This window comes from Zonotrichia leucophrys, chromosome 2, assembly GCF_028769735.1.
Source record: "Zonotrichia leucophrys gambelii isolate GWCS_2022_RI chromosome 2, RI_Zleu_2.0, whole genome shotgun sequence".
In the NCBI taxonomy this organism is placed as follows: Eukaryota; Metazoa; Chordata; class Aves; order Passeriformes; family Passerellidae; genus Zonotrichia; species Zonotrichia leucophrys.
This window is the reverse complement of record NC_088171.1, coordinates 2,466,174-2,481,872: the sequence shown is the minus strand read 5'-3', so window position 1 is coordinate 2,481,872 and position 15,699 is coordinate 2,466,174. Positions and strand designations below refer to the sequence as shown.

The following is a 15,699-nucleotide window of genomic DNA, read 5'->3' as shown; positions in this document are numbered from 1 at the left end:
TGAGGAAGCTGGAGTGGATGTGACACCCACCCCAAGGAAGTTTCAGCCCTCACCTCATGGGGTGCTGATGCAGAGCCACAGTGGGAGCCCTACATCCCATGCACAGGTGGATGTGGGAAGCTTTGAACGGTGCTTTTCCACAAGGACGCTTTTGTTTTGTCAAAAATGTGGTCAGGGACTGGGCTGAGATGTTTTAAACATTAAAAAATAAAAACATTTTAAAAAATCTTTGTCTTTCTCACCCCAAATATAAGCAGGATCCACACAGTTTGCACAGTGCTGGGAAGGCTGGAAATGCTCAAGGGTACAGTCAGGGGTGAGAATAAATTTATTGAGCTGAATTTTGTGTCGCTCCAGGAGCTATTCCAGGACAGAAGGTTCATCCCCATGAACTGTCCCCCTGTGTGGCTCCTGAACTGCTCTGCCCACACATTCTGGGGGTCAGAAACACCAATGACCCCACTCTGAGCACCTTGCTGTTCATCATGCACCCAATGTCACCTGCTGGGCACAGCTCTGGTGGCTTTGGAGATGGCAGCCCAGTGCCAAGTGTCCTCCTGGCTGTGTCCCCACGGGGACACGGCTGGCTCAGCAGTGTGACACACACACGCTCAGCAGGGGAACCTTCCCGTCCTCGGGAGCTGGAATCACCTCCAGGATGACGGTGACAGTGACATCGACAGACCTGGAAAAACGCTGCCGGCCGCAAGGGTGACATTCAGGGCATTAACTGCTTCCTGCCCGGCCTGCTCGCTGTGCCTGCACTGCTCACAGCGCTGTGGGTGTGCACACGCGTGTGCAACGGCTGTGCCTTCCCACATCCGACCTCTGCACAGCTGCCCAGATGTGCCACACCTATCCTTTCCCCAGCTGCCCACCCCAGGCACATCCAGTCCTCTCAGGACTGCTCCCTTCTTGCACAGCTGCCCAGATGTGCCAAACCTCCCCCTTGCACACCTTCCCTGACCCTTGCACCACCACCCAGCCCTGTCACCTGCAACATCCACACCTTGCACAGCTGGCAGAGCTGCCCATGCCATGCTCAGATGCCAATCCCTTGCACACCCACCCAGATGTAGCACACCTACCCCTTAGCACACCCAGCCCTTTCAGGACTGCTCCATTCTTGCACAGCTGCCCAGATGTGCCAAACCTCCCCCTTGCACAACCTCCCTGATCCTTGCACGGCCACCCAGCGGTGTCACCTGCAACACCCACGCCTTGCTGCCCATGCCATGCCCAGATGCCAATCCCTTGCACACCCACCCAGATGCGGCACACCTACCCCTTGGCACACCCAGCCCTTTCAGGTCTGCTTGATTCGTGCACAGCTGCCCAGATGTGGCGCACCTATCCCTTGCACCACTGCCCTCCCCTGGCACATCCAGCCCTTGCCCAGCTGCCCACCCCTGGCACATCCAGCCCTTTCAGGACTGCTCCATTCTTGCACAGCTGCCCAGATGCGGCACACCGACCCCTTGCACATCTTCCCTGTTGCAGCCCCGGCACCTGCAACCCTCACGCCTTGCACACCTGGCCCTGCTGCCCATGCCATACCCAGATACCAATCCCTTGCACACCCACCCTGGCACACTCATCCCTCTCTCCCCTCCTGCCCTCTCCCCTTCCCCACCGCGTCCGGCTCTCCCCGCTCCGCTCGCGTTCCGCGCTCTCTCCCCGCCCCTCCGCTCCGTGTCCCTCCTCCCGGGGCGTGTCCCCGTGTCGCAGCCCGCCTCTCCCCCGTGTCCCTCCCCCCCCGGCGGCCCCTCCCCGGCCCGCCCCGCCGCCGCTCGGGCTCTCTCCGCCGGCCGCGCTATAAGAAGCGGGGCGGGCGGCGGGGCCGCAGCGGGCGCGGCGGGGGAACGAGATGAGCAGCGCCGGCGCCGCTGCAAGATGCTGGATGGACACGTCCTGCTGGGATGGCTCTCCTCCTGCGCGCTCCTAGGGCTGCTCGCCTGCGCCCCGCGGCCCTCCGCCGCCTACTTCGGGTAGGTGCCCCCCGCTCCTGCTCTGTAACTTTTGCCCGAGTTTGTTTTTTTTGACGCTCAAGGGGTTTTGCGCTTTGGTGGGGATGCCGCTGTTCTTCTGCGGGTACCCTCCGTTCCTCGGGGGTGCGGGCATCCCCTCTTGGAGTGACAGCCGGGACAGGGGCAGCGACAGCGCTGTGCCCGCGGCTGTCCCGCGTCCCAGCGCCCGGAATCCCCTTGGATTTGCCAGGCGGGACCGGGCGCTCCGGGAGCCGAGGGTCACAGCCCCCCGGGAGCTGCCGGGCTGAGTCCCGGGGCCGGGGGCGAGTGAGCGCTTCGTTCCCCCATTCTCCGCACTGAGCGGACCTGCAGCGCACCAGTAACCCCGCAGCACGGGACAGTGCGGAGAAAATTCAGTTTTCCCCGCAATTAAAGCATGGGTTTCTATACCAGGTGCCGGCAAGGGGGTGCTGCCCGTTGTTTTTTGGGGGATCCGCGGGTGCGGGCGCCGCATCCCCGGCGCTCACCTGTGCGCGGGGCGCGGCCGGCAGGGGGCGCTCCCGGCCCGGCGCGCGTCGCGCAGGTGGATCCCGATCCCTTCCCGACCCCCGATCCCGGGGATTTATCCCCATTATCCCGGGGGTTTTATCCCCCTTATACTGAGGTTTTATCCTTCTTATCTCGGGGATTTATCCCCCTATTTTTATCCCTCTTATCCCGCTGTCCCGGCTCCATGCGGTGAGCTGGACCAGCCAATTCACCCCGCTCCCGTTCAATACCCCCCGCAGCCGCCTCAGCTCCGTGCGGGTTTTCCCTCTGTGCTTTTTGGGCTGTCGCTGCCTCTTATCCTTAATTTTAAACCCTTTGTCGCAAAACGTTGTCGGTTTGAGAGAGGAGTTTGACGCGAGCACCTGTGTAAGAGGTTTTGTGTAAGTTTGCACAACAGTGGGAGTTCTTGCTTCTTTTTCTTTTCTTTTTTTTTTTTTTCTTTTCCCTTTTTTTGGGATGTTGTGTTGCGACCACTGGTAGGAGCCACTGGACCAGCCCTGGAGAATGTTTTAGCAGACTTGAGGTTTTCCCCCCTTCTTTCCAGTAAAACAAATCCTGGTGTTGAGGCTTGTCCATTGCTTGTGGTCTGGCAAAGTTTTCCAAACAGCGCTACTTACATCTTCTGTTTCCAACTCCACAACCGTTTCACTTCCTGCTGCTGGGGCTGGTTTTCTAAGGAAACAGCCTGTCCTGTGTGTGCAGGTTTTTAGGAAAAGCCCTTTTCTCCCTGGGCAGTGTGCACAGGGCTGTTCCCAGCCCGCTGGCTCGTGTGTCTGCCCAGGACCACCGGCACTGTGCAGCTCAATTGTGCCTTGGGGACTGACAGGCTCTGCAAGGAGCTTGGCTGTAACTCTCCCATTAATCCCTGCTGTGCTGCTATCTGCTCTAGAGCAGCAGGTAACTCATTCCAGTTCCTTCTGGGGTTTCTCTCTTGGCTTCCAGAGGTTTTAACTGTAGGAGGAACATTCTGAGCCAAGGGCAGTGTCTGCTGTCTGTCCTGACCGCTTTGGGATTTTCTCTGTCTTGGTACAGCTGCTGTTTCTGGTTTGAGACTCCCTGCCTGGCAGAGAGGAGATGCTGCCAGATGTGCCCCCAGCCAGATGTGCACTCCAGGGCTGCTGTGCAGTGGAGTTTGCTTATGCAAAACCTCCTTGTTTCTGGTTAAAGCCCCAGTGAAGGAGCAGCTGATCCCCTCTTTGTTCTTCCAAGAGCAGAGGCTGCACTTGCAGAGCTGCTGGGGCCACTGGGAATAGTCAGTGCTGAGATCCCAGCTCCTGATAACCCACAAGTGTGTGTGGAAGAGCTGAGCCCTCCTTGCTGTGGGTTTCTCTCTGTTGGTAAGGAAAGAAATCCCACCTGGTAAAAAAGCTGGGTGTTCCTGCAGAACTCCCCAGTTCTCTCTGCAAGTAGAACTGCAGAGAGTTCCTGCAGAACTTTCCAGTTTTCTCTGAAAATGCCCTAGGAAGGCTGGTATTGATCTTTTTTCTTTGCCACGTGCATGAAGGAGCTGCTCCAGGTGAGGCAGCACATCTGTTCATTCCGATAAATCCTTGCTAACAGCATGGCTGGATGACCTGAGCTAAAACACACCCTCCAGGCAGGGAAAGGATGCTTCTTTTGAAGCAAAGCCACTTTTTGGTGGCCTGCTGGCCCCTCTGGGTGCTGGCATCGCTGTGGAGGAGGTGGTGGGGCACGGAGCGAGGCAGCGCTCAGCAGATGTCACACTTTGGCTGCTCCCTTCCTCAGCCTGGAGGGGGACAGAGACAGCTGTGGATGATCCCTTCCCCCCCCAGCCCCAATGTCTTATTTCAGGGAAAGAATTCCACGTCTCCAAATGTTTGGCCTGGTGGGGAATGAGTGCCCAGGGACAGAAACGGGGCATGGTTACAGGGTAATGAGATTGTGTCAGCATGGAGTTATGTCTGAGCCTGTCCCAGGAGGGGATGCTGGGCTGGGGACACCACGGCTGGAGGCTGCTGTGCTTCCCTGGTGTTCTTGGAAGGATGCACAAGTGGCTGAGTAGGATAAACACCCTCTGGAAGCAGAGTTTGGGGTGCAGGTGGGGCTCTTGCTGCTGTTCTGCTCCATCCTCAAGCTGCCTGAGTGGGAGATGTGCTGATGGTCTGTGGAGGGAGAGAGAGATTTTCCCATTTTCCCTTTTTCTGAGGGGAATTCTGGCAGCTGGATATTGCTGCCCTCCTCCTGGAGCAGGTGCCAGCAAGACCCAGGGTTCCTGCACCTGCAGTGATGCTGAGCAGAGCTGAGACCCTGCAGGCACCTGCTCAGGAGGGGTTTGGAGGGTTTATCTCTGCCCTAACTCTTGGGAAGCAGCTGGAGGAGCTGCTGGTGGGATGTGGTGATGCTGCAGCTCCTAAACCTTGGCTGATAAGGAACTTTTTGACAGAGAGAAAAAAGCATGTCTGCAAAACTGAGCACAGCCTTGCTGGCTCTTGGTGCACTTAGAGCTGCCCCTAAGCAGATGATGATGATGGGAGTGGCTGAATTTTGTGGAATTTTGAATTTTTGGGGGGAGGCATTGCCTGGGGCTCGGTGTCAGCCCGCTGGGATGCACTGGCTGCCCCAGGGGTGAGCCTGCTTTTATGTCCAGCCACGGCCTCTGCAGCTGGGCTGTCTGAGCACTAATTTGCACCATATTCCAGCAGGCTGCTGGGGGGAGTCTGGAGCAGCCCCAGGCTGCCAGGATCCCTGAGAAAGCATTGCATTTCAGTTTTCCTCCCTGCTCTGCTTTCCCGGTGCCTGACACGCTCTGGGCGTGGGTACCTCCCCTCCCTCCCTGCCTTTCCTCTCTCCAGTGTGGCTGGGGGTGGTGGGAATGCCAGAGCAGCATCTGGGAGTTGTGCTGGGACTTGCACTTCTGGGCTTTGGAGGTGGCAGGTGACAGGATTAGCCATGCTGGGGTGACAGGGGGGCTGAGGAACTTCAATCCTGCTGTGCCCTGTGCTGGTGGGAAGGGAAACCAACCCGTGGGAGCTTCTGCTTTCCTGATCTGGGGTGACCCAAGCCATAAATCAACTCCTATATTTTCTGTTCTGATTTAGAGTCTGATTCAGTTTTGATGCACCCCTTTAAAAAAAAAATATTATTTTTTAATTCTTGCTGGAAGGAATATTTTTGCTGCTGGTTGGGATTTTGCTCTGCTTTCCCTCCGGGAGCAGAAGGATCCCCGCAGCTCTGCCCCCTCTGCAAACACTTGTCAAGACAGTAGTAATGTTACAAGTGGCTCATGCTTACATAGTGTTTATATTGACAGATTGCAATGTTCTGCATAAATGTAACTGATCTGTCCCCTGCACGCAGGCAACAGGAACCCTCAAATGCTCACGGGGGGAGAGGGAGGGAGGCAGGGGAAGCATAGCTTGCCCTAATTTACCAACACACCACTCACTGCGGGCTTTGCAGTGTGGGAAGCGCTGTGTATTTTTATTCCCTTTGGCAGGTGCAGGATAGGTGCCCTGCTCTGCTGTGGGGTAGAAACCTCGCTGTTCAGAGTGTGATTTTGTTAAGAGGGACTTGGAAAAGAGCAGGATGTTGGACTTGAAGGGGCTGTTCAGGCGCCCTCAGGGTTCCTGAGTGGGGCATGAAATCACCGTGAGTTCCAGTGTCAGCCGTAGGACAGAAACCTCATCCTTCAGGGTGTGATTTTGTTAAGAGAAACTTAGAAAAGAGTGAGATGTTGGACTTGAAGGGGCTGTTCAGGGTGTGATTTTGTTAGGAGAGGCTTAAAAAAGAGTGAGATATTGGACCTGAAGGCGCTGTTCATGTGCTGTGAGCACTCTGGGGTGGGTTCCTGAGTGGGGCATGAAGTCACCCTGAGTTCCAGCATCAGCTGTAGGATAGAAACTTCACTGTTCAGGATGTGATTTTGTTAAGAGAGACTTAGAAATGAAGAGGATGTTGGACTTGAAGGAGTGTTCAGGCACCATGAGCACTCTAGAGTGGGTTCCTGAGCGGGATGTGAAGTCACTGTCAACTCCAGTGTCAGCTGTAGGATAGAAACCTCATCCTTCAGGGTGTGATTTTGTTAGGAGAGACCTGGAAAAGAGCAAAACATTTGACTTGAAGGGGCTGTTCAGGTGCTGTGAGTGTTCTGGGGCATCAGGGGAAGCTGAGCAGGGTGCAAAGTCACCCTGAGTTCCAGCGTTAGCTGTGGGATAGAAACCTCGTCCTTCAGGGTGTGATTTTGTTAGGAGAGACTTGGAAAAGAGGAGGATGTTGGATTTGAAGGGGCTGTTCGGGCTGCTGTGAGCGCTCTGGGGCAGGTTCCTGAGTGAGGCATGAAGTCACTGCAAGTTCCAGTGTCAGCTGTAGGATAGAAACCTTGTTCTTCAGGGTGTGATTTTGTTAGGAGAGACTTAGAGCAGGATGTTGGACTTGAAGGGGTTGTTCAGGTGCTGTGAGCATTCCGGAGTGGGTTCCTGAGTGGGGCATGTCACTGCAAGTTCCAGCATCAGCTGTAGGATAGAAACCTCGTCCTTTAGGATGTGATTCTGTTAGGAGAGACTTAGAGCAGGATGTTGGACATGAAGGGGCTATTCAGGCACCGTGAGCGCTCTGGGGCGGCTTCCTGAGCGGAGTGCGAAATCACCCTGAGTGTCATCTGGAATGTCCCCTCCAGAAGAAGCAATCCCACGGGCTCTGCCAGGTGGAGTGTCCCCTCCATGAGAAGCCATCCCACAGGCTCTCTGCCCATTTCCCAGCCCGTGGGCTGCTCTGGGCGATGGCAGAGCCCGTGTGTGTGTGGCTGTCACTGGAGGGTGGTGTGGGGCCACGTGCAGGCCGCTCCAGGCCGCGGTGGCTCCGCCGGGCTCTGGCGTGTGTGAGATGGAGCAGCTGCTTCCCAGCACGACCCAAAAAAACAAAACCTGGCCTGGGCTGGTGAGGCAGGAATGCAGCAGGCAGGCAAACACAGCTGGAGTGCCCGGAAAGGCCGGCTCAGCCATCCCGCCCTGAGCCGCGCGTTCCGCTGCTCCCACACGGCTCTGCGGGGTTCAGCTGCTGCTTTTGGGGTTTTCTTTGGAAAAATGGAAGGGTTTGCCTGGTTTGGGTGGGTGGGTTTGTTTTTTTCCCACCCTTCCTGTGCTTTTTTGGAGCTGGGTGAGTTGTCACTGCTGTGAGTCCTGCCTGGCTTGGCTCCCAAAGTTGGCCTCTCTGGGTCAACTCAAAGCAGTGTTTAACCTCCATTCCTCTGGAGAGGGAACCCTGTGCCCAGAAGCAGCATTTGCTTTGGAGGTGCCTGGAAGTGGAACTGGATTTGATGAAGTGCCATGAGTGTGGTGGCAAAGCCAGGAATATTTGGAAAAATAACCGTGCCAGACCTGCATCTTCATCCCTGGGGAGCAGGATTTGTCCCAGATCGGGCTGGGAAGTGTCTGGAAGCTCTTCCTGGATGGAGCAGCATTAACTCAATCAAGAATTAGTAATTTTTTGGCTTAAGTAGTGGATTGATCACATTGCTTGACATTTTGGAACCACCACCTTGTGCCTCAGTTTCCTTCCCTTGGAGCTGTTCCTTTCTGAACACAGGTTAATGATGAGCACTGCTGCAGCCTCCATGTCCAAATATTGCATTTTTCTTTTTCCCAGTGCTGTAAATGACACCTTGGAGGGGGAAGATGGGTTGTTAGGAGACTATTGAGTGGATAACTGGCAAAGCAGGAGGCTGGTGACTTCCTTTAGCCTGACTGGTGATGCAGAACCAGAGACCAGGAATCCACAGGACTCTGGTCTCCTGCTGAAAGGCCTGGTCAATGATTAACTTGATTTCTGGAAGCTGCTGACAACAATAAAAGGGAGTCCAGCCCCACAACCCCAACACAAAGAGCCCCAGAGTGTTTAATAATTAAAGGCCTTGTGCTTTATCGGGGTAATGAGAATGGCCTGAAGGCTTATTTGGTGGTAGGTAATTGAATTAGGCTGTGGGATTGGGAAGGGGGGAGCAGGTGAAGTGGAAAGTCTGGAAGACTGCATGGAGAAGCCTCTGTGATGCAGCTTAGTCAGAATCTTTCTGACCAGAGCAAGTTTTGTCAGTTTTTGCTGCTTTCTTCATGTTTCTGTCGGATTAATTAATTCTGCTGGCAGACTTGGTGTATTTTCCTCTTGGAGGATCATGGAATGATTTGGCTTAGAAAGCTTTTCTAGTTTCACCTCCTGCCATGGGCGGGGACACTTTTCACTGTCCCAGGGTGCTTCAAGCCCTGTCTAACCTGGCCTTGGGCACTGCCAGGGATCCAGGGGCACCCTGTGCCAGGGCCTCACCTCCCTCCCAGGGAAGGATTTCCTCCTAACACCTCACCTAAACCTGTTTTCTTTCACTTTAAAACATTCCCACTCATCCCATCACTAGCTACCTGTATAAAAGCTCTCCCCAGCTCTCTTGTGGATATTCCTGGCCCAGGGATGCTCCATTCCATTCTCTTCATTTAAGGATGTGCTTACAGTGTTGTTATTTCTAATAAATGTTGGTATTTAAACATTTTTAAAGTTTTTTTTAAGTGGAAAATCTGAATCAGAAGAAACTTTCGAGGTTAAGCTGTTGTGGAGGTGGCTGGGGAGTCAGTGGAGGTGCAGGACCAGTGACCACCAGTGGTGTTCCCACAGTGTGAGGCATTTGTGGTCCAGAGCTTCACAGGGATAGTGGCACATGGAAATGTTGGCTCAGGAGAGCTCAAGACTGGATTTGCCTTCCCTGTCTCCTGTTTCATCCCTGTGCCTTGACCCCTTCTAAGAGGGAGTTAGGTTTTGAAGATGTTAAATCAGAATGCCTCCACTGTGGGGACTGCCAGAGGTGGGAGGACTTCTGATGCCAGAAGCTCCATGTAGATCCTCTCTGCTCCAATTCCATGGAATAATGTGGCCCCTTCAGGGCTTGGGTTCTGTGGAAGAGGAAGGTGTCAAATCTTCCCCTGATGATTGAGGAGAGAACTTGATGCATTCAAATTGTCTTGATCTGCTCCCCTCAATTTCTGTCCCTATGGTTCCAGCTGCCTTGAGAGACCCCTGTGGGGTGGGATGGTGCTGAGTTCACTCTGAAACCTTCTATTAAACACCAACTTCCCAAGTTCCCAACTCCCAGGGCGGTGTTGGAGCAATCCAAGAACTCTCCTGGACCTGTTCTTCTAACCTGAAACCTTCTGAGGCTCTGGCTTCCCTCCACACTGGAGCTGCCCCTTCTCCCTGCAGCCAGAACAGCTCTCTGGTGGCTTGTGCTGTGTTCCTACAATGGGTTCCTCGACCTGAGGAGCCCTGGAGCACAGGGCTTGGTGTTTGCACTCCTGAATGGTCATGGGGGGCCACTGCTCCTCCTGCACAACGTGGCTGCAGGTTCCTGACCAACATCAGCCAGCTAGGATTTGCTTTCATGACTTTTTCCAGAGCTCAGGAACCAACTCAAATCAAGTTGAAAAGTCGAGAGGACCCAGAACTTATTAGGATTATTATTATCGAAAGGGTTAACCCTTTAGAAGCTTTTTTTGACGTCAAGATGCAAATTTTTTTTTCCTCTTCTGCTGTTTGTGACTGTGCTTTATAAGGTTCCTTCAGCTGCTGGCTGTAAGTGCTAATGAGCCTTATCTCTGCAGATACTGTCATAAAACACACTTATGAAGTTTATCAGCTCAGCAAGCTTTACATTTTATTGTAATGCGTGTTTGCACTTCCCCAAGTGGAACAGGGAGTATTTTGATTCTGTGAATAAACACAGCACTTACAGGATTTGCTGGAGCTGATAGAAGAATATATCCTGATTTTTTTTTTTTTTCTTCCCTCAGTTCTTACCAGGAACTCTTGTTTCAATTGAATCCAGCAGCTCCTGATTGTGTTTTGTAGCATTCCAGTCTGTTATTATAAACTGTTCTCTAAGGTGTGGGGAGCATTTTGTTAATTCAGTTGCTGAAGGATTTTGGGGGAAGGGGAAATGACAGGTTAAAAAAACCCTAAACTCTTTTTTGGGCAGGAACACAGAGGAAAACCTCTTTTCTCTTCATCCACCACAGAAAATGCAAACTCAACAATTTCTGACAGAAATGCTGAGTCTGGGATACAGCATGGAACACCCAATTCCTGTTGATTCCCAACAGGCTGGATGGGAGTCGGCAGGAATTTCATGAGCAGATCCATTTGGCCTAGCTGATTAAAACAGCATTAATTGCTCATGGAGTTTGGGGCAAACTTGCTCTGGTTTCTGCATTTGCCATGTGCTGGATGGAGGAATTTCCCAATTGGAGCAAAACTTTCCTGGAAAAATTTCTTGGGGTCTTCCAGAGTGGAGCAGCAGATGATTTCCTCCAGATCTGAGTGAAGCACTGAAAGAGACCCACAGGGACATCTGGGTTTAGCTGCAAACCCTCCCTGCTTATTGTATTTGTGGGGTGCCCCATGGCAGGGAGGAATGATGGATCTGACTCCATGTTCTCAGAAGGTTAATTTATTATTTTATAATGCTATATTATATTAAAGAATACTAAGCTAAACTATACTAAAGAATACAGAAGGGATACTTATAAAATGCTAAAAACATGATAATGAAAACTCCTGACTCTCTCCAGAGTCTCGACACTGATTGGCCAATAAGTGAAAACAAGTCATACCAGAATCCAACGAAACAATCTCCAAACACATTCCAAAGCAGTAAAACACAGGAGAAGCAAATGAGATAAGAATTGTTTTCCTTTTCTCTGAGGCTTCTCAGCTTCCCAGGAGAAAAATCCTGGACGAAGGGATTTTTCCAGAAAATGTGAATGTGCCACACCTGCTGGCTGGCTGAGGCAGGAATGGGCAGAAGTTTCATCAGAACCTTGGTGTGCTGTTGAAATTTTCTGAATTTCTGTGGAGCAGCTCCCAGCACAAAGAGGGTGAAGCCACTGCTGTTTTCAAGGCCAGATCATTTTGGAAGAGGTCAATGGATGAGCAAAAGAAATAATATCAAAAATTAACAGCTTATTTTGAAGTACCCAGGGAGGTGTGTTGAGTGTGACCCCTGGGTGGGGACACAAGTGGCAAAATGAATTGTTCGGATTCAGAGTCCACAGCTTGGCACTGGGATTTCTGCTTCTGGGTCTTCAGCACCTCTTAACTCTGACCTCAGAGCTCCTTCTAGTGCTTAAAGGGGCTCCAGGAGAGCTGGAGAGGGACTTGGACAAGGGATAGAGGGACAGGACACAGGGAAATGGCTTCCACTGCCAGAGAACAGGAAAAATGAAATATTGGGGAGGAATTCCTCCCTGTGAGAGTGGGGAGCCCTGGCACAGGGTGCCCAGAGCAGCTGTGGCTGCCCCTGCATCTCTGGAAGTGCCCAAGGCCAGGCTGGATGGGCTTGGAGCACCCTGGGACAGGGGAAGGTGTCCCATGGCAGGTCTTTCTCATGACTTGCTGGGATTTTTGTAGCCTTCCCTCACCTGATCCTAAAAGGAACAGCATGGAGGGATTGCTGTGCCCTGCTCCTCATGGCTTTCCTACAGCTAATTCCCAGTGCAGACCTCAGTGGGAACCCCTGTTGTCAACCCCTGCTGAGCTGAGGCCATTGTTTCTTTACTATTTTACTAGAAATATTAATATAATAATTCTACAATTACTATAAATATTAATATAATGCAATGATATAATTAATATAAATATCAATATAATACAATGATATAATTACTCTAAATATTAATATAATTAAATAACTAAATATAATTAATAATATAATAAATGTAATGTAAATATAATAATATAAACTTAATACATAAGAATAAAAATATGACATATATATAATACATTACATGTATTAAATGTAATATATATTAATATATATTATATATTAATAATTAACAATAAATATATGATATAGTATAAATATAAATAAGTATATATGTATTTAATAATTTAGTATTAATTATTATATATAATAAAATATAGGATAATTAATGCTAAATATAATTAATATAATTCAATTAATATAATTTCTCATTATCTTTTTGGATTAATTTTTTTTTTTAAGATTTATGACCTGATGTTTGGTATTCCAGCAAAACAAAGCCAGGCAGCCCTGGTGGTGTAAGTGTACTTTTTGTTGATGGCTGCTGAAGCTTTTGGGTAGTGGGGAATGGTGGCTGAGGGCTCATCAGCCAAGGCTTTGAAAATTACCCAGATAATCAAAGAAAATGTGTTTGCACTTGAGTTAACATGGAAAGGCTGCTGGATTTTGGTGTTTCTCAGCTTTTTTACACCCTGGATTGGGAAGCTGGGAGGCAGCTCAGTGGCTGCACTGGGGATGAGCGTCCACCTTGGACTGGATCCACTGGTGTTGGCTGCAGAGCCTCTCCCAGGGCAGTCCATGACTTAGGGGACCGTTCCCAGCTCAGGAACATGGAGATCAGCTGCTCTCCTCTGACAAGAAACCCAATCCTGCAGCCCAAACCCCTCAGGGGACAGCTCACCAGAGCTGATACTTGATTTAAAAGAACTGACTTGTTTGGCTTAATCTTGACAAAATTCTTTTCTAGCCCTAATCCTCTCCCAGTGTAAGGTGAGATCTTGAAATACCTGGCAAACCTGGAGCTCAGCTCTCTCTCTCTGCATCTCTGGGCCTCTCTGCAATCAAAGGTGAGGGGGGCAGGGGAATTTTCAGCATTTTCAGCCCCTGCCAAAGATCAATCTCCTGCTGGGAGCAAGCAGGGAGCTCTTTCCCAGTCTGTGGTTAACAAGTTGATCTGAGAGGCCAGAGGTGAAGCAGCCACTTGAGCTGAATTACAGGGTCTGACCAAAGATCCAACACTTCCTCTGGCTCGTTAGCACAGCTGTGCTGCATCCCTGGGGACTCTTTCTATCTCCTGGCTTGTCCCTTGTTGACTCTGGAAATCCAGAGGCTTAGCATGAGTTTGGAGAGAGAGAGGGCTGGAGCTGAAGAGCTGCCCTTGGGAGGGTGTGAGGGAGGCTTTGAGCAGTGCCTGTGGTCAGTGTTACGAGCTGTAATGTCCAAACTGGTTTGTGGAGCTGAGGAAAATGTGTTTTCAGGCCGATCTGCCTCTCTGCAAGGTGCAGGGCAGGCACTGAGCTGAAGGGATGGTGATTGCAGGGTGGTGGGACCAGGCATAATCCTGGATCAGCTGAGCTTGCGGAGGATCCCCAATGATGAAGAAACAAATCTGATGTTGTGGAGATGCCGTAGGAGTAACTGCAGTGGGATTTTGTGTTCCCAGAGCACAGCCTGGGTTCAGCAGGGCTGTCCCAGGGCAGGAGAAGGGCATCCTCCCTCAGCCCTGCATCCCTGGGGCTGCTCCAGGCTCATGGAAAATCTGAGAGCTCTGCTGGGAGGGGGCAGCTGAGCTGACAGCCTGGCCTGGGCTGACTCACAGCCACACAAACGCCTCAGTTTGGGGCTGACCCTGTGACACCACGGCTCTGGGGGCGTTTCTGCCTGGATGTGCCCCCTCACACACTCATGGTGAGCAGTGGGGGCTGACTCCTCCCAGAGCCTGCAGAGAGCCAGGGCTGAGCTGAGCTGCTCCCAGGGATGCTCAGTGCTGCTGCTGGCCACATCAGTGGCTTTGCCCAAACAGCTGCTCCTCCCTGCCTGTGTGGGGCTGTTTATTCTCCTGCCAGGCCTCTCTGGAGGCTCCTGTCAAGTGCTTTGGGTTGAAGTGGCTCTGGAGCTGCTGCCTGACCTATCTGGATGTTCAGTTTTACCCTGTTGTGGGTGAAGGGAGCAGAGATTGCTCAGGGTGTGCGTGGCTTTGGGTGCTTCAGTGCCACATTCACATTGTCTGAAAATTCCCTTTGCCCAGGGTTTTTCTCCTGGGAAGCTGAGAAGCCTCAGAGAAAAAGGAAAACAATTCTTATCTCCTTTGCTTCTCCTGTGTTGTGCTCACACGTGGAATGTGTTTGGAGATTGTTTACCCACAGGTGATTGTTTCATCGGATTTCTGGTGTGAGTGTTTTCATTTTTTTGGCCAATCAGTGCCAAGCTATGTCAGGACTCTAGAAAGAGTCACAAGTTTTCATTATTATCTTTTTAGCCTTCTGTCTGTATCCTTTCTGTATGCTTTAGTATAGTTAATATAGTATTCTTTAATATAATATAGAATAATAATAAATAATCCTTCTGAGAACTTGGAGTCAGATCCATCATTCCTCCCTGCCACAGGGCACCCCACAAATACAATACCTTCAGGTGTGGCACAGGGCTGTTCTCACAGGGAGCAGCTCTGAGCTGAGTCAAGGATTTGGTGCACATCCTTTAAAGCCCCAAAAGGCTGTTGAGCTATAGATTTTATTTAAAAATGCCCTCAATATGTGCCTGACAAAGCAGAACCCACTGGGTTAGAGTTTCTCCTTCTGTTGCAGCAATAGAGGAGATGCAAAGGCAAATTTGTGTGGGGGGATCCAAAGACAAATTTATAGGAATCTTCCTGCTGAATTGGTTAGGTCTGAAGTGTTTAAAAGCAGGAAACACCAAGCTCCAGCCCTCGAGGTCTGCCTGCAGAACACGCTGAGTGGTGCAGGCTTCATTTTGGGGGTGCAGCGTTGCACCTGCTCTCCTTTCCCAGAGCCTGGCTGGGAGATGCGTGGCTGCATTTCCAGGGCAGCTGCTGCCCTTGCTTCAAGCAGCAGCCACACGTTGCTCCTGCTCCTGTCAGCTGCCCGAGCTCCTCTGTTTGTGTGTCTAAAACTTGAAGGCTGGGGAGAAGGAGGAAACCTGACCAGTGCAATGGAAACCTTCAATTCCCCGCGGTCCCAGGAGGAGCAGAGCAGCTCCAGGCTGGAGCTAGCAATGAACTCCGTTTGTACGCTGCCTCGCCTCTCCAGGAGGAGCAGCAGCCAGGAAAAATATCAACAGTTCCATTAAAAAGTCTGCTGCTTTGCTCGAGTAGTGGAATAAACATACCTGGAGGTAAAGCAGCCCGAACCGCACAGGAAACATTAACGGCAGCGAACACACGCAGCCTCTCCCTGTGGATGTCCCCGAGAAAAAACACTGCATCCATGGCGATGGGGACATCAAACAGCAGCTGGGGGGATTATTCTTAGCTGGGGAAGCAGTGGCTTGCGTGAAACAGGGGCTCTGTGGTTTCCTAGAAAGGCAAAACCTGGGCTGAGGCTGCCCTGTGCTGCTGGTGGCTCTGGGGAGGGGGGATCTGAGGTAAAAATGGAGGCAGGATGTGGTTTGGGGTGGTTGGTAGCCCTT

The 15,699-nt window shown here is 51.5% G+C and overlaps 1 protein-coding gene across 1 annotated transcript in view; it reads left to right on the top strand.

The window, feature by feature from the left end:
• Positions 1-1,870: 1,870 nt before the first annotated feature.
• Positions 1,871-15,699, top strand: part of WNT9A (Wnt family member 9A) — a 64,904-nt gene continuing 51,075 nt past the window's right edge. The window contains exon 1 of the mRNA XM_064703259.1: positions 1,871-1,988. Within this exon, the coding sequence (XP_064559329.1) occupies positions 1,894-1,988 (95 nt within the window). The 5' untranslated portion in view covers positions 1,871-1,893. The remainder of the gene's footprint in view (positions 1,989-15,699) is intronic.